This window comes from Phoenix dactylifera, chromosome 11, assembly GCF_009389715.1.
Source record: "Phoenix dactylifera cultivar Barhee BC4 chromosome 11, palm_55x_up_171113_PBpolish2nd_filt_p, whole genome shotgun sequence".
Lineage (NCBI taxonomy): Eukaryota > Viridiplantae > Streptophyta > Magnoliopsida > Arecales > Arecaceae > Phoenix > Phoenix dactylifera.
In genome coordinates, this window is record NC_052402.1 from 10,794,070 (window position 1) to 10,813,527 (window position 19,458).

At 37.0% G+C, this 19,458-nt stretch overlaps 1 protein-coding gene across 2 annotated transcripts; it reads left to right on the forward strand.

Annotated features, from left to right (window-relative positions):
* Positions 1-2,430: 2,430 nt before the first annotated feature.
* On the forward strand, positions 2,431-19,057 carry LOC103714980. Of its 2 annotated transcripts, none has more exons than XM_039131568.1 (10): positions 2,431-2,797; positions 5,608-5,651; positions 6,143-6,254; positions 6,356-6,482; positions 8,680-9,380; positions 11,539-11,797; positions 11,868-12,147; positions 16,987-17,145; positions 17,902-18,381; positions 18,453-19,057. In XM_039131568.1, exons 1-10 carry the CDS (start codon positions 2,602-2,604, stop codon positions 18,729-18,731), a joined length of 2,637 nt encoding a protein of 878 aa, XP_038987496.1. In that variant the 5' UTR covers positions 2,431-2,601; the 3' UTR covers positions 18,732-19,057. The 2 variants fall into 2 exon arrangements, with proteins under 2 accessions (XP_038987496.1, XP_008800693.3); XM_008802471.4 differs by having other exon boundaries at positions 2,436-2,797; positions 11,521-11,797.
* Positions 19,058-19,458: the final 401 nt, after the last annotated feature.

Below are 19,458 nucleotides of genomic sequence, written 5' to 3' on the forward strand. Positions count from 1 at the left end.
AGCATGTCGCATGCATGGTCGATCTTGGATGCCAGGTGGGCAGCTCGATGAAGCTAAAGTGTTTGTTAAAGCAGTTGATGCGAAGGTTAGTGTTCCTGCTTGGGGAACTCTACTTGAAGCTTCAAGCAGGCATGGGAACATTGAATGCGTGAGAATATAGAAAATCATCTCCTTGAGCTTGGTCCCCATGACACTCGCCGTTATGTGGCTATGTCGAACATGTACTTGAAAAGTGAGAGGTGGGATGATACAGAAGATGAGAGAGGATGAGTTGGAGAATGTCCCTGGTTGTAGTTCTATTGTAGTGATATGTAGTTCATCTTTTCAAGTGCAGAGTGGCTTGGATGAAATGGCTTAGGTTGTGTTGCTTCGATTTGCTGCATGTCCCTACAATGTTGTTGGACCATGGCCAAAAACTTTGAGCCATTATATAGTCTAACACGATTAGGAGCTTCAGAAGGCCTCCGGAATTTGTATTTTGATGTATACAAGGTCTTGGCTTGTCAACTTCTTAGCTGAAAGAAGTTTCAGTTTCATACATGGAAGATTTACAGGCTTCTCAAGCTGACAACAGGTCATGTTTAAATCACAAGTTCTCTCAGCTGCTTTTGAAAGTCTATGATAAAGGCTTTTAAAAGGTTTGATGTGTAGAGTGCTTAAGTGATATTTTCCTATAGTTCCATTCAGAGCCAACTTTCAACATCATCAATTTTTTTGGTATATAATCACCACATTGCTGAATGCCTAGAGCTGCAGATACTGAGGAGTTCATTGGTGTGATCTATGACATTATGCCAGAAATCAAATGTTCTTGTTGGTATAAAGAGCTGAAACATTTTTTTTTTCTTTTTATTGTGTCTTTATTTAGTGAAACATGGATCTAATTCAAAAGGCAATGAAAGGTGGCAAGGGTGGTTATTTATAAATATTCATATGACATAATAGACTAGATGGCCTTGAAAGAGGAATGAGGGCTATTTTATAAATAGTTTTGGCCTTCTTATTGATCACAAACAAAAATGTATAGGGCTGCACTGAGTGTTAATTGCCATATGCCTTATTTGAGCTTAAACTATTTTCTGCTGGGAGAGTCCATTTTGCTTATTTTGGCAAACAAACCATGTCATTGATTGATTTATGTCCAGGTTTTTCAAATCTAGTTTAATTTTTTGAATTGAATCTCATGCCGGAACACCAAATTTAGTTGTATTTCATTGCAAGTTCTAGTTCCAAGACTATAAATAAAAGCATTATCCTGCAGAGATCCACTCAAAAGTCCACTCAAAATATATGAATTACTGGTCAAAATATATGAATTACTTAAAATGAAAAATTACTGGTCTTGAAAACGAAATTATAAAAGTCCACTCAAAATATATGAATTTAAAAGTAAAATTACCCAAAGAATAGGTATAGCTGTGCTCGTTTTCTTTTAACATGTTAAGCCCATTAATTTGCCGTATAATCTTCTCTTGGCCAAAAAAAAAAGACAAAAAAACAAAAATGCCATAAAGGGTATGAGCAGTCACCAAGCACCTAGACGTAGAATGAAAGTATTTAGGCTTCATATTTGCATCAAACTCAGCTTGGATCTTTCTAAAATGTTGCATATGACAATATCAAAATTCACCGCAAAGGTACCATCATTCCGGCTCTACTGTACGTGATGAATTCATAGCCATTATATCATCCATTTTGAAGTATCACAACTCTCGCTTATCCAAAATAATATCCATATATTTCTGAGTGTGATACATAATGTTAAAGAAAAGCCACACATCTCCGAAATGAAAGGTATGGTAGTAAATGTGAAAACTATCTAATTCTTTTAGGATTTGTTTGGTTCGCGAAAAAAGAAAAAAATAATATGGTCAACAGAAAAACAAAAAATATCTTTTATTTGGTTAGAGTTTTCAAAGAAGAAAGATGAAAAAGTAGATTCACATGTAAATAAGATTTTCAACTTTTATGGTAAAGAAAAACTCATGAGATATAGGAAAGCATTTTTTTATTAATAATATAGTAGATATTTTATATAATTTTTTCTAAAAAAATAGATGTTCAACTAAATATAAGCTATTTTAGATATTTTATTTTTTAATATTCAGCTAAATATACAAAAATTATTTTTTTTCAAATATTATATTTTATTATATATATATAGTTTTTTTTTTCCGAACCAAATTGAGCCCTAGCTGATTTTTAGAACGTACATCCTGCTCGCGGCGAACACCTATAATGAATAACTACAAGTTCAGAGAATGGGCGGATGCGGCGCATCCTAATCGTCGCTATTTACTTGGGTGACAAATCTATGGATCACAATTTTAAGGCAATCGCACCTTGGTCCTTGGCAAAGGGAGCTCTCGCTGCTCGCCTAACCCAAAGGAAAAGATGACCACGGTATTATTATTTTAGAGTGAGGGTTATATATTGGGAGACAAAGAAGACGGGAGGGTTTTGGCCGCCTTCAGGGAGGAGAGACTTGAGAGATAGCCCCCGATCTCTTCTTCTGGTGAGAAAAGGGAGAGCGCGAGAGTGAGAGAAGGGGAAAAGGGAGGGGACTTTGTCCTTTGGGGAGAGGGAGGGGAGGAAGGTAGGATGAGCGGTGGTGGTGGTGGTGCTGGAGGGGGGAGCAGGGGGAACGGGGCGGTGGCCGGCCCGATCCCGGCGATGTCGAGGAAGCTGGTGCAGTGCGTGAAGGAGATCGTGAACTGCCCGGAGTCGGAGATCTACTCCATGCTCAGGGAGTGTAACATGGACCCCAACGAGGCCGTCCACCGACTCCTCTCTCAAGGTGCCGCCTCCACCTCGTTCATTTTCTCTCATTTTTCCATTTTTTTATGTATATGTCCGTGCAACGACCGGGAATTGAGGGAATAGCGAGAAAAGTGGCATCTTGGAGGAGACGAAGCAGCCCTTTTAGGTTTTTTGGGCTGTTTTAGGTTTAGTTTGTTAGAAAAAGAGATAATGGGTAGAAAATCTTCCATGTTTGCTCTTTTCCTGCTTTGATCTAACAAAAGAAAAGAAAAAAAAAATCCATTTTTGCTTTTGTAGATAGCTCTTACGAGGGTGGACTGCGATTTTTTTTTTCTTCCCTTGAGTTTTGTTGTTTCGATTTTTGTTAATACACTACGCTTTACTCTTTTCTCTGGTCTCGATTCCTTGAACATGTCTGTAGACCAATTAGTAGTACAAGAACTTCCAAGAAAGAGGGCATCTTTTTGGGGAAAAGGGCTGGTTTATTGGCCGGAATGAGATAAGGGGTGGGTGTCACTTTATGGTCGTCAATTTTGTGCTTCGATATAGTGAAAAATGCAGTTTCGTTGGTGGGTTTCAGTCCGTGGCATGTTTATTTTCTTGGAAGAGTCCTACTTGTGTGGACTGGGAGATTCTTTTTTCCTTCTTTGTTTTTTTAGTGTTTCTTTGTGGTTCCCACGACTAAGTTTAGTTAATGCCCCGCTTCTTATCTTGTTTGCTTATACTGATCAGGGAGGAAACATAAAAGAAAAGAAGATCCTTTGTTTTGTTTCAAACTTTGTAGAGTTGGGTCTTTTGTCGTATTTTTCTTTGATGGATGATTGGTTCTTATTGTTTGGCTATTTCAATAAATATGCTGGTGTTCAATTATATTTGCAGTTTATGTATAAGATTAAGTTTGGAGCTTATTGTTTTACAGAAGGTGCTTCCCTTTTTTGTCCCTGAGAAATCAGTGCTTTATTTTCCTTCCGTGCCTTCAATGTGCTACATGTAGTATGGCTTCACCTCTGCTATTCTTAATTGCATTAGTTTTCACCAAAACTAACTGCACTTAATGTTCCTGTGTGCCTGATATCATTGCCTTAGTCTATGCTGCATCTCTTTAACTGCCAAATACACTTATGTTTCTTTTGAGTCCAATCAATGTGCTTAAGCCTTTCAAGATATCATTCGAGGTTTTCTGTCTATCATTCATGACGAATTCTCAATCTTTGCGTACAAAATATAAGAAGGGATGTCATATAGACTACCAATGTTTAAAGTACAAAAAAGCTGGGAATAGCTTGTTTCTGGATACTTCGATTCATGTTTTTTTTCACTCTCTAGATCATTTTAATAAAGACTTTCATGCTTCATCAAAAATGATAATATTTCCTTTTGACTTCTAATTAGAAATTTATCCAACTCTTGCTCATCTTCATGATTTCCTCTCTTTTCTTTCCGATGACTTGCAAGAGGTGATGAAAAGTGATATTGCAAAGGCCTTTTAGGAAGTAGCGTTATTAATCAGTGTTTTGCAATAACCTGAACAATACTTTCTTTCTTTTTGTTAGATTAGTTTTGCCTTGCAAGTGCTTAAATCTGAATTTTTCAAGTATCAGTGGTGTGTGAATGCCTCTGGTGATTTACTATGTTATGAGACCTTTGTGGAGGACTTAAAGCATTTGTAAAACGAAAGATGCATATAAGAAGGGCAGGCTAAATATAACGTCTGACATTGGTCGCATGTTAGGTTTGTGGAAGATCTTATCTCTTGGAATGCTTTTTCTGATGTTTTTTGATTTTGGCTTAACGACACAAATTTGCTTGAATGGGTCAGTTTTCTGTAAGCTAAATGAACATGTATAACAAAATTAAGATCCAAAAGTTTTTCAGTAAATATGTTTTTGTTGTTTGTCAAAAAGAACATTTATGTGAAATAAAAACTACTGGCTTATTGTCTTTTCCCCTCGAGATCTGGTTTTGACCACTTTTAACATTCAACTAATATGTAAATAGTCTGAAACTTCTATTATCTGATTTAGGTTTGACTGGCTTTAGATGTTTGGTCTGGACCAGTTTTCCCTTAGTGGTCATTTATATTGTGAAAAAATTATGCACATATTTGAGAGTCCAAGGCTTTTTATACCGACTGTTATCCCCGGTCACACCGTACAAACCTGATAAGATACTGATACAGTATGGGGGCTCAATACATTACTGTACTGATATTGTCTTGCCTCTAGCTACGTACCATGTGTCGGTGCGGGGTGTATTGGTGTAACCTGTACCAGTAAACTACCGGTATAGGGTCTAGCACGGAGACTGAAAACCCTACGAGACTCTATTTAAAACAAAACTCAATTTCCCATTGCTCTTTAGAACATGTAGAAAGTACTTACTGATTGTTTCATTCAATGTTTTTTTCTTCAGTTTGTGTTTATATTAGTAATGCAACTATTATTATTCAATTTTAATCATGATTTTATTAATCACTTGCTTTCAAAGGATAATAAAATGTGCTTTTAAGTTGAAAAGGAAATGCTGATAACCACTTCATGCTTTTGGAGCTCTCGACATTTTCTTTTCTGTTAAGTTTGTTGTCTTTGGATTTAAAAATATTTAGTTGCATATGTGTTTTGTCTTTTTTCTCTGTTGGTTATTATCTAGTACAGCGCCTATTATTACGAGTTATTTGTTGATAACATAGTTCTGAAACTCATCAGATACATATATATTTTGATACATTATAAGCATCTTTGCTGCTGTTGCCAGCATTTTCTGTAGCATATAATTCAAGGCTATGTGCATACAGCTTTTCATGCTATTAGTAATTTATAATTAATTTAATGCTTGTTAATTGTGTAGATACTTTTCATGAGGTGAAGAGCAAACGTGACAAGAAAAAGGAGGTCAGTGTAACTATTATTTAATCATAGTTGCTGCAAATTATGCTCCAGTCATTAGGGATGATAGGCTATACTCTTTTATCTTTTATTTCTTTTTTTTAATTTTCAGTTCACAGTTCTGAACTTGGTTTGTAGTTTTGCATATATTATATGTTACGCAACTATTAGCTGACAACAATGATTTTTTAATTTTATCAAGTTTTGTAAGTTGGCTTTGTAAATTCTATTTCACCATTTAATCTTTGTACCAGCTATATACTCCAGTATCTTTGTTATCAAATGTTGTTGCTTCAACAATTTATCCATACTAGTACAGCTATCACTATTAATTAGTTTTCTCTTGTTTTAATAGTTATTTCAGATGGCAATTGCTAACCTGATTTAAATTTTATATTCGAATGTTCTATCTATTAAAGCACAAGCGAATTTAGCATTTCTTGAATGCCTATATAATATTTTTTTGGGTTTCCCACCTTTTGTCTTTTAATGTTTAGATCAAAGAACCTCCAGAATCCAGGTCTCGAGCAGTGAATAGTTCAGGCCGTGGAGCGAGGGGTGGTATTGACCGTATGGGACGTAATAGTTCGGCACAATCCAGTTCAAGTGGTATGTGGATGTGTCATGTTGTTCTTCTTGTACACCAAAGACGTTATCTAACACTTGTAATTTTATATCTCTACCTTCTCTTTTTGGTTGCACTCTGTTAGATTATGGAGTTACTCGTGGCAAACCTGTAAACAAGAAAGAAAATGGAATTACTAGTCTTCCTACCTCATCAATCTTGGGATCTAGCATAGTAGCAAGTAATCCTAATCGAAGGTCTACAATTCCAAGGTCAGTATTTCCTAAACTTTATTGGATAGTATTTACTTGCTTCCAGACATCGAGAATTAAAATGTTCTACTTCTTGAACCAACTATATTTTTTGTTGGCGGACTATTGCCCTATCCTATTCAAGTTCCATGACCGTTAAACTTTTAATTGATGTCTAGTTACTTTCTAATTGCCTATTTGTGTTACTTAAACCTGCCATCTTATGGGGCATGTATACATCTTTACCTAAATGCTTTTATTTGCTATGTTTTGTGGATGCAACTTTATTTTCTTATTTGCCTATGTAAATCTCAATGCCATTCTTTTGAGCTTCTCTTAGTTTACATTTGGAGCAAATTGATAGATAAATAAAATGACATGGAATACAACTAAGATCTATCGTAACAACCCATATCGACCGTACCATATCATATGGGTAAGGTATTAATTGCTGTATTGAGGTTTGGTTTGGTACATAAGTCGAACTGATCCCTACTAGTTCAAACCGAGCAAAATCACCTTTGTACCACCATGTACCGCCCCAAACCGGGATGTAGATTGTATTGTTCCAACCCGTACCACCCAGCTATCTCGGTATGTCGTGCATACCATACCCATCATACTGCACGGAACTGGTAATGTACTGGTGCAATACTCGATAATTAGATTGCAGACCTGGAATACAATATAATTCATCACAAGGTTCAAAAGCTTTGTTTTGATTTTGGCTAGGCATTTAAATGAATTTTAGTTTCAAAAGTTTTAGCTGTTTTGGAAGTTCATAACATCAGTCATGATAATTTTAGCTAAAAAAAGTTCCAAACATAGCAAAATAGAGGAAATATCAGAAAATTGAATAAAAATCAACAAGATAAGAAAATAAAATTGGCATCATTTTAATATATGCTATTTTTTTGTGAACTTCATATGTATCATTTTCAATGGTTTCATGTATGAGATTTGAGCTTTAGGGTAACCAAATCTGTCAAAGAATTGACTTCTTTAAATTTCTTTGAACCCAATTTTTTTTGCAAGACTTGCAAAGTTCATTCTTAGTTCTGACAAAATGTTTCTCAGAACTCATAGAAATGAAAAAAATGACTATAGAGCCACTGATATTGCCATGCATGAACTGGTGTCAGCTGAAACATCAAAACTGGTCAGGTTTTGGATTGGTTATGGTTGAAATCAGAACATCATGGTATTGGTTTCCGAGTTTGTTTGAAACGTTAAACCGTGATCTGTCCTACATACTCTAGCAAAAAGGTTATGCACACTTCAGACCAGACTTAAACCCAAAAATTTGTGTAAGTTTGTTGCTTTTGAACCAATGCTATTGACAATAGCATGTTTGGATGTCTATCATTTTATTTTATGTGATTTTTAAGTTACATAATGCCCCAGTGATTTAGCATGGTTTTCTATCTCTATGCAACTCTATTCTGAATTTTGACTTATGAGATATTCTATAGTTGTTAAAATCAGGTAATTTAGTGGTTGATGGTCTTATATGTTTGAGATATTCTGATGCTTGGAAACTTTAACAAAGATTCAGAGGAACACCGTCTAAAAAATACGCAGTATGGTCTGAATTTGAAAGGCTATAATACTGCAATTCTAGTGTTTGAAGAATGATATTTAAACAAAAAACCTCCACATTAAGTGTTTGGTTCCATGTTAACACTGAAGTTTGTTGCCACTAATTGGAAGGGTATGTTTTGTACTACCTTAGATAAGTCAAAATGCTGAATTGTACATACTACTTGGGTCCAACTTGGTCATCTTCATACTTGGTTACTCAAGCTGGTGAACATGGCCATTCCTGTTATCATAATAGAGAATTTAAGAGCAGATATTTCTATTCCACCACTATTTCATCGTGTCTAGGTCAGTTGAGTTTTTCTCAATTTTGCCTCAAGTGCCTTTTATGCAATTATACCTCCTCCTGCATTGGTGTAGTCTTGACTGGTAAGAAGATGAGTTATGAACACGTGCTGTCAGGGGAGATTTCCAGCATGATGTTTACATTCAAAACTGATATATCTGATTATACATTACTCTCCATATTCAAAATCAAAATGATTTTCATTTATTTTTTTTACAGCTTTGACGGCTTATTTCTCTTGGCTTAGTATAATGTTGGTAATCAGTTATGATGATCATTTAATGGAACTTTTACCTTTTTCTTTAATTAAATTTTCTTCCTTTTATGTTGCAGTGATTCTGCTTCAATGGAAAATACAATACAAGTAACAGGCTTATCTGAAGAAATGCCTACACCCTTGCAACCTTCATCTGGATTCCAACACAATTGGTTGGGGAAGCCAGGGCATGTTTCGATGGCTGATATTGTGAAGATGGGCAGACCTCAAGGCAAGCCTTGTAATGCACCTATTGTAGCCAGTGACAGGTCCTCCACAACACAAAATGCTGCCATGTCACACGTATCCCACCAAAGTGTTAAGCAATCCCCAACCACAGTTATGCCATCAGAGCCGGATCAGAAAGTACACTCGTCTCAGAATTTTTCACAGGTTACAGAGAATGCTCATGATATTGGCGTTGCTGATGGCCATCATGCATCTCATGAGGATTGGTCTCTAGTTGATGAGCCGCCAGCAGGAAGCGGGTCAATTGTGCCAGAAACATCTGACACCTCAGCTGTTTATGCTGACCTATCAGCCTCTTCGACATTGCTTGTTGATGGAGTTCTGCATGTAAGTCCTCATCTAGATGAGATTGAAGTACTAAAGGGAAATGTTAGCAGTGGAGGTCTACCAGCAGAATCCATTAGATCGACAGCTGTCTCTGACAGGCATATACAACTGGATAATCCTGGAGAGAGTTCCCATTTGAATGATGGCTTATTGAAGAACATGAATTCCTTCCAGACTCAAAGGCATGCATTTGAGCAAGAAGGTACAATTGGATATTGAATTTCGGCTTTCTTCTTTTCCTTTTTATCATATACTATTGCTGTTATTAGTAGTGCATTGTTCGTCATATTTTCTGGGAGTGATTCTCGAATAATTGCAATTTTAATGAGGCAAAGTTACTTTCACGGGCATATGCTTTTAAATATAGTTGGTATATGCTTTTAATATAGTTCATGAAACAGATGATTGTCAATTTTGACATTTCATGGTAATAGTAGTAGGTGACATCTTTATGGACCTTAATTTGATATGAACCGAGTTTTCTTCCATGCAATCACAATTGTCAAGCAAAGTTAGTTTCATGTGGCACAAAATATTTTTGAGATTGATATGGAGGTCAATTTCATTAAACATAAATAAATAAGATTAGTTATAAAATTATGCATATTAAATTCTAATAACTTTTTTCTCAGATAAACTTTTAAAGTATTCTAGACCAGCCTTTACATCAACCACAATCATTAACCACTCGTACGGGACCGGCTTTGTGGATCAAGATATGATTTGCTGAGATTCAAATAACATCTAAAACCTTGTGCAGTAAATTTGTGCTGAATTCCTAGCCAGGGCAATTTTGGACAATGACAGGCCTACCTTTCAAGCTAGATGCTTGCGGGTGTATATAAGATGCCCCATTCTGTTGGTTACACAGTTTAACCTCATGACATCGAGGAGCAATCTGCCAAGGTAACTCTAGTCTTAAATGGAGTCTAGATAGAAGGAAGAAGGAAGGTTTGGCATATCAGTTTGATGGGTGAGGCACAAACTATAATCTGAAAAGCCAACTTGGACTATAATTCTTTATTAGGTGTAATAAGGCACCAGACCAACACGTAGTAGTATACTGAAGCTCTGATCTTGAAAATTCCCCACTAATAACCTATTTTATTGGTGAAATCTTATTATTTATTTCTTGAAGCATGGTTTATACTAGGAAAAAGGATAGCAAAGAGTTTCTTTAGTTGAGATTGCATATGTTTGAAGCAGAGTAATCCATACATCCATAAAACTAGCATCCCTATGATGTTATTTTTTGCATATCTACCCCTCTGTTCCGCGACAATCTTAAAAGAACTTCTCGTCACATCTGGCAATGCAAACTTTGTTGGAAATTTGAAAGGATCTGTCCTACAAGGGTGATTTCTCAGCTATATATTGGTTTGCAAAAATTTGCTTCTTGAATTCCACTTTGGTCCAAGCTTGTTTAATGCCTTGTGCTATTAAACTGTTGGTTGATACCTAGTGAACTGTACTACAGTAACATGCTTGTAAAAGCTTGCCTCTTGAACTGCTTTTTGCCCAAGTCTGTTATATGCTTTCTGCTATTAAAGTGTTGATTGATACCGAAAAAACTGTATCACACTAGTGCAGAAGTGTCACAAAGTCTAGAAGTATCTCTTGAAGCATGGTTTATACTAGGAAAAAGTATAGCAAAGGGTTTCTTAGTTGAGATTGCATATGTTTGAAGCAGAGTAATCCATACATCCATAAATCTAACATCCCTATGACATAATTTGTTGCATATCTACCCCTCTGTTCCGCGACAATCTTAAAAGAACTTCTTGGCACATCTGGCAATGCAAAATTTGTTAGAAATTTGAAAGTATCTGTCCTACAAGGGTGATTTCTCAGCTATGTATTGGTTTGTAAAAGTTTGCTTCTTGAATTCCACTTTGGTCCAAGCTTGTTTAATGCCTTGTGCTATTAAACGGTTGGTTGATACCTAGTGAACTGTACTATAGTAACATGTTTGTAAAAGTTTGCCTCTTGAACTGCTTTTTGCCCAAGCTTGTTATATGCATTCTGCTATTAAAGTGTTGATTGATACCTTAAAAACTGTATCACACTAGTGCAGAAGTGTCACAGTCTAGAAGTATGTCTTCGGCAGAATTTTTTTGGAATCTTTTAGCATGTCCGAACCATTCAAAATTTTACCCTTCTCTTGGTTAGTTACATTTTGACACCATCATGAGTAGAAATATGCTTCATGTCATGTAAATATTATTTGCATTCATGAGTGCGCACAAGTTCTTCTTTGTTTTTAAAATGGGTTGGCTGGTCTATAATATTTAACCTGGTCATGGCATCTCCTTGCTGGTATCTTTCTCTTTTCCCTTTTACAGTTGAGGATGTCAGTGCAGAACTTTCATCAGCTGCTGCAGACCTACGGCAACTAGGTCTGCACACGGAGGAGCGAGGTGCAAAATCTGCTGAGGACAACCCTGCAGTAATTATTCCTGATCACCTGCAGGTTACAAATGCAGATTGCGCACATTTGAGCTTTGGTAGTTTTGGTTCTGGTGCGTTTTCTGGATCTTTTCCATCAAAGACCCTGAAAAGTAACTTGGAGGTGGCCCCAGTTGCAGAAACTGCTTCTTCAATTGATCAACCAGATGCTAGGTATTATTGGTGTTTTGTTATTTCTTGATACAAATTTTCAACGTATGACAATGCATACTTGTGATGACAGAAATGATGACTACTACAACAATGGGCAACTGATTTCTACATCAAATGAAGATGTAGCTGCTAAAACTGGCACAAACACAGGGAATCTTGATATGCCTTTAGCTTCACAACCTGAGGTCATCAGAAATGATACATTAGATGCCACACACGGGCTTCAATACAATTTTCCATCTGCCTCGGGTTATGCACTCTCAAGCACATCACAGCCAAATGAAGCAGCTTATACCTATCCACAAGGAAATACACAAATGCAGAATCTTTCCCCTTTCTCAAATCTAATGGTAATCACTACTCCGCTCTTTGCTTCTTGGCCAAACCCAAAAAAGCTTCGATTTATTGTGTTTTACTTTTATGAAAAATTGTTAAATGTATCCAGTTTACATTATGTCTCCAACCTTGAATAGGTCATGTTGGTATTTTTGACATGATAACTTTATTGAAACAATAATGTCGATAGAACTTCAACAATATAAGGTACAGGCTCGTGCCTGGTTTCTAAGTTCCTTACATGTAATCGTTTTGACTTGTTAGTTATTGTATAGTTTGTTTTATAGTCAATGTTGATGAAACTACAAAAGTTATGTTTAGAGATGCTACTTTTTTTTATCGTAAAGAAAATTATAGACAAGAATTCTAGGGTCTACTTTGCTATTGGTTCTTAACGAAGGAAAATATTTTGAAAGCTCAAGTGTCTTCACACACCTCCCTAGTATTCAAGTTTTCTGTCTTCCGTTTCCTTTTCCAGCTTGTCAACTCAAATCCAAGACCCTCTTCATATTGGAGATATCTTTGGCCAATGTTGCTTGTGTCCAATCCATCCATATACTTTTGCCTTCATCCTCTGATTCTTGGCTCCTAGAGCTGCTTTTTCATTTCTGAGGCTATTCTTAATAGCTTTGCCACAAAATTACATGAACATCACCATCTTTGCTGGACTCTTCTTACAATGTTTAACCTGAAACCTCATTATCTTGTTAAACAAAATGATGTAGTATTACATGTAATGTTTTGACATCAAGAGTTGCTTTTTTGCACACCAGAGCATGAATTGTTTTCCTTATTAAGATTTCACCATGATCTAGTTCATTACCAATTCTACCAGAAAGCTGTAGTTTTGTTTTCAAGTTCGTATAAGACTTTAACGGGTTTCACATTTTGGAATAATATATTATATGCAAAACGAGCTATTATATCTGTCCTCAAAAATCCATTAATTCACCTCTATTATATCTGTCCCTCTAGAAGATACAGAAGGAATAGCTGATTTTTAATGTTTTTGCCCAATTAAGTTCATCAATTGAGTGGGTATCATCCTTCGAGTTGCTTTGACATTGAAATAAGGGCAAGATCTCAATCATACATGTAAAGTCATCTTTGTGTAGTTACAAAATATGGCATTTTCCTGTCTTGTATCAATTATTGGCATGCTCTGGCATGACAGGAAAGATATTCTAGTCCATGATAAGGTCAAAGGTACATGATGCATATGGGATTGTGTTCAATCCTAAGCCAGAGTATTTTTAAATGACCATGTTGTCATGATTTATCCATTCCAGTTTTTTTCTGAATGAATAGTATAAGCAGCCTTATGGGATTGTAGATAGAACAAAAAATAAAATTAGGTGCTTGCAATGAAACTATGACATCAATGTAGTATGTATTGAAGCAAAGCTTAAAAGAGCGTGAGAACATAACTAAAGGCTCAAATGGAATAGCTAATTCTGATTATTATCAGACCTTATTTAAGGAAGTGACCAAAAATGCGAATTAGATTAACATCATGATTGAAAATCTTGAAGGGATTTTGGTCAACTTATCTTCAGTTTATGAATCCAGTTGCTTGAGAATGTTTTTAGTTGACAACTATTTGCGTCCAAAGGTTTCTGGAGATCCTAATTTTTGCTTCCCTTTCTATGCTGTGTGGTTTGTGGCTGCTGAGTACAAGTCCTCACCTTCAACTTTCTGAGAATACAATCATTGCACGTTTCGATGTAGTTGATTCAGATGTAACTTGTACAGTTGGCATGATGGTGATGCTAGATGATTAGTTGCATGTGCTGTTGTCTTTTGAATTTTCTGGTTTGGGGTTTGTCTTGAGATACCCAAATAATTTTAAGCATTCGTCCATTGGATGCTGTAATTAATGTCTGGGCATGCTTATATTTGAGCAATTTCATCGATGCTGAAAGTGTCGGTTGTTCTTTTTATGCTATAAATTCCTCCAAGAACAAGATGATAATTTCCATGCCCAAGTAAAATTGTCAAAGTCCTTCAAAATTCTATAGCATATGTTGCTGTTAAACCATAAATTGTTTATCTGTTTTTATACATAGGATCCCATGGTTTTATGCCTGTCTACATATCTTCCAGGATCATGATATCAATGCGTGCTATTTTGGGGTTTCATATTCAGGATCTTCAGGATCAGTTTCTGGGTTTCAACAGTGCATGTGAACTTGATAGTGATCTCGTGGTTCAAGGGTTGCCCCTTCAAAGTGGGAGATGGATAAATCTGTCCTGTTTAATTGGATATGTTCTTTAGTTTTCTGGTGGGATCAGTGTCTCTTTTCTGAGAGAGTATCCTCGATGGTGGAGAGATATGGTAGTCATCTTTTTGGTAGTGATAACAGAAGTTGCTCCCCACAGTTCTGAATTATGTTAATGCCTCTAGGGTCATGAGAAAATTCATTATGTATAACAATGGTCTCTCTCAGATGGAGGCGTGCTTGCTGTCAAATTTGAGCAATGTGTTTGATGCTTTCTTGTCTGGAAAATTTCTCCTTGGAATTCTGCAGATCACTGGGTGACATAGTTAGGGAGGAAGAAAATTTGTTGTAGCTGGTGAGGAAGTTTGAGCATTTAAGCAAGGACGCTAAAGATATTAGGAAAGGATTAGGAGGCTTGTCACATATAACATTGGATAGTGCTATACAAAATCATCCACTGGACCTAACTACATAAAAATCTTAACTAATATTGGATGAAAAACAACAAATACCTCAAGTGATATGCTACTGGCATTTCTTAGCCAGAACTTAATAACTTGAAGCAACTGGAGGAAGTAACTTCCTCCAAATATGTTGGTGTCCATCTTTCTAAAGCAGTATGAAGATTGACAAGTAAAAATGTTTCAATTGATGTTTGTTTTTATCCCCACTTTAGTTACACATCTCTTAACAATAACAGGTTGCTATCACTGACTCTTGTTGATCAAATAGGGGTTCAGATAGTTAGATATAGACAACCTGGTAGCCAGGCCTGAATGTTGATAATCATTTTTTTAATCCTAAAACTAGAACAGATTAGCTTATTTGCAAGAGTCTTGGACATGGTCATCTGATAAATGATCTGGTAATATTTTACGTGCATGAATGTATAAGTATGCATAATATACAAAGTTCATAATAAGGTTCGCCGTGCCGACGTACCGGTGGGCGCCGGTACCAGTTCGGACAGGTACCGAATCGGTACCACTAGTTTGGCTTGGTTCACGCATCGAAAAGCTCCAAAAAACTTTAGAACCGGTAAGCCGGTATGGTAGGCCGGTTTGGGCCCGTACCAGTCGAACCGGACCGATCAGAGCCGGTACAGGCTGAACCGGCCGGTATATTATTATAAAGGGCCATCCATGATTATTGCTTCCTACCTGGCGCAAACTACTTAAAATCATTATGAATAGAATGCAGTTATGCACATTCTGATTTTTAATTAGTAGTTTCATCATTATTAGGATGTTGAGTGACAAAAAAGGTATTGAAGGGGAAAATACAAAAGTTTATAATCCATTGTAGTGCCTTTGAGAATCTGATTGTGGTCTGAACCGACCTGATAAGGAAAACCCAACCCAAACCAGGTTATCTTATTGAAGTTTGGTTTGTTTCTTGCTGCATCCTACATGAATCGAACCCATTCGCATTTCTAGCAATCAATCCCATGTTTTGTATTGAATTCGTTATCCAGCAACGGTACAATATTTTTGCAGTTCTGGTAAGAGTAATCAGGTCATGGGAAACGCTTGTGGAAGACAACTTCAACTTATGCCCCTTCTTGGGCAAGCGGTGCTTGTGAAGGATGTTTATGGAGTAAATTACACATAATGCTGTATTAAATTTATACTTCTGCGATGGCCAATACTTGCCAATTTCATTTTGTGGACCAGTTAGATTTTAGGTTGTTGTAGTAGTTAGGCAGAGATGGGACAGTAGGACATTTTAATGGTGAATATCATAACCTTCAATATAGATTTTTCTGAAGTGTATTTTAGTAAATGTTAATAAAAAGAAATAATATTAACTTTTAATAGTACTGATTACACATATCAAGTTAATATCAAATTTTTATGAAATATTCATAAATTATTGAGGAAATAAAAATTTTAATGTTCTGTTTTTTTGGTAATGCGGCACAGTTGCACTGCCCTTACATAGATACAGCCACTAGCATCAGAAAAAATTCATTGTCACGCAATGGGAGAGGCACCAACGACGCTGAGTCCCAAATCACCGAGCCAGAGAGCGTTCTTCAAATGCAGCAGTTTGCTGTTGCTTGACCTTGAACAGGACTTAACCTAGAATATTTATCATGCAATAGCGTAATGGGAACTCTTTATCTAGTATGATATAATGTAAAGAATACCGTTCTACATGAAATCTAACGGGTATTGCCAAGAAGTGTTGGTCCAACTGGTTGGGTTAAGTTTTAAATTTCTTTGCTATTTGACCTCTGACTGTTATGATCATCATTCTCAATATTATCTTTTTGAAAATTAAAATTTCATATACCTGAACTCTCATATAGTTGGTGACTATCAGATTTTATTTCATTGTTCTTGTGACAAGCTTCTGAATGACTCTAACAAAGAACGTATAAAGACAGTCGTATGAGAAAATAAGATCTGCGGCATGGTGAGTTGTGTTAATAAAGTATCAATGCTGAGTGGTCATGATGTATAATTTCATGCTTTGTTCATATTGAGATTGTATATTTTAAAAAATATTTTTTATTCCTTTAAATGTATTTTGTCGTTCAATGATTGCTGTTTTATAGTTGGTCTCCTTCCTTGTGCAAGATTTAGGTTTCTATGTCAGATCTAACATTTGAAATTGTATAATCCTCTGCAGCAACCTAATTCTCTACCCAGCAGTTTATTGGCAGCAACTGTTCCGCCTCTCCGAGATTTTGACCTTCCCTTCTCGCCCTTACTCACCACGCAGTCAATGCCTGCAAAATATAATACAGCAGTGGCTTCCATTAGTGGGCCAACCATTTCCATGCCCGAGGTATTCATCAACATTTTGAACTAGTTAAATTTTAAGGACTTGGTAGCTGGGCTTATGACGTGCTTTGTTTTTGTTCTTGCCACTTGGTTTATTTAAAAGATGCACATACACCTTCCAACAATGGCAGCTGATTGTCTACTGCCCCATGATGCCTTCATGTTCTTCAAATGTAATTCACTACTGGAGGCATTTAAGATTAGGTCACTAACAATCTTTGGTAATAAGCTGACTAGCTTGGCTCAGGCTCTTAAGAGTTGTCTTCACTGAACTCAGTTCACAGTTTTCTTTTCAGTTCCAGCTTCTTCACTTGCACTGGCTTGATAGTGAGCATATGCTCTTATAAATTAAGCCAACAAATGAATCTGTCATGACATTTAACCCTGCCTCAACCCCTGAGCTTAAAATCTTAAGCTTATGCACGACGCAGAAGGCAAGCACTTGAGGGAGTTGAGCTGGCTTTGCTCATGCTCGTGCAATCTGGAACTGTCTTGATTATCTGGGTTTGTGTTAAAATTCTGTGGCCTTGACAAAGAGCAATGGAGGCATCAAGCCATCAATTAATTAGCCTGGACTGAGTTAGCATGATCAGATGGCTCATCGTGCTGGAATTATAAATTGCACTTGCTGTCTTTTCCTCCCTTAGCATCAGAGCAGTTAGTCCCCAGTTCCAAAATCAGTAGCTTCATTAATGATTAAGCTATCCCATGATAATTTTAGTTACGTTTCATTGTCCTGACTTCTGCTTACCTTGTGCAGGCTGGGAAGCAGGGCATTTTCTCCAACCCCCAGGCAACTCCAGAAAGCACCACCATTTCTACGGGTCCTGCTCTCCCTCAACATCTACCTGTCCACCATTACACTCAACCAACTCTTCCTTCAAGCCACTTTGCCAACATGATCAGCTTCCCTTTTCTGCCTCAGAGCTATACTTACTTGCCTTCTGCTGCCTTCCAACAACCGTACACAGGCAATGGTCCCTTCCATCAATCTCCAGCTACAATACCGAGTGCAGGCATTAAGTATACGCTACCGCAATACAAAAGCAGCGTTTCTGTAACCAGTCTACCCCAGTCTGCTGCTGTAGCCTCTGCTTATGGAGGCTTTGGAAGCTCAGCCAACATTCCTGGAAGCTTCACCCTTAATCCTACCACTGTCTCTGCCAGCACAACCATCGGCCTCGAGGAAGCTTTAAGCTCGCAGTACAAAGAAGCAAATCATTACATGCCTCTTCAGCAGGTAATAATATTAGCCGTGAATTTTAAAGCATTCAGTAGCGAAGCCTTCTTTTGACTGTTAGTTCTTGGCAGGCTGATAACACTGCCATGTGGGTTCATGGAGCTGGTTCGAGAACAATGTCAGCTCTTCCAGCCAGCACTTTCTACAGCTTTCAGGGGCAGAATCAGCATAGCGGCTTTCGACAGGGTCAGCAGCCTTCGCAATTTGGACCTCCGGGATACCCAAATTTCTATCCTTCGCAGGCAGGAGTCCCCCAAGAACTTCAGCAAAATCCGAGCGAAGGAAATCTGAACGTCTCCCAGGCCGCACCATCGCAGGCATCGCACCAGATGTGGCAGCACAGTTACTGAGCGATTGCTCATGTCTCTCAGTCTTTCGGTGTGTGGAAGAGATACCTTGATGGGGCCTGTATACAGTTTGATCACATGTAATTCATGTCGAGCATTTGGGTCTGATCAACTGCACGTAGCAGCAGCCAAGAATCACCCAATTGGCTGCTGTCTGAGGCCTTGAGAGGTCCGATGTAATTTAGGGGTTGAGTGTGTTTTTATCTTATAGCCACGTGAGACTTATTTGAGCTGTGTTCTTTTCATTTATTCTGATATAAGAGCATTATCTGCAGACTTCTTTCATGTAACAGTGAACTCGATTTATCTAACAGGCGAGACTTCTCTAATTCGCTGGGAATCTAAGGACCCTTTTAGTTTTATTTCTTATTTTTTATTTTTAGAAACAAGATGGGAAATAATTGTTAAAAAAATATATTAGGTATCATTATTTTATTTTTTACTATTAAAAATTATCTTATTATTTTAAAAATTGAAACTAAGAAGTAAGTCTCTCATCATTTTTTGATTTTTTTTTTTTTTTTTACCATCGTCACACGGTATTTTTACTAGAGCTGATCATGGGCAGAACTAGGGATTTAAAATTTTAGGTTTAGCTTATTTAAAATTGTATATTTTTTTCGCAAGTCTGATCAACTTTATTCTATCATTGCTGCTAACCGTTGCCACCGACAAATGAGAGTGATGGTGGGGGAGGACGGGGTCGGAATGCGGAACGAAGAGGAGAGAG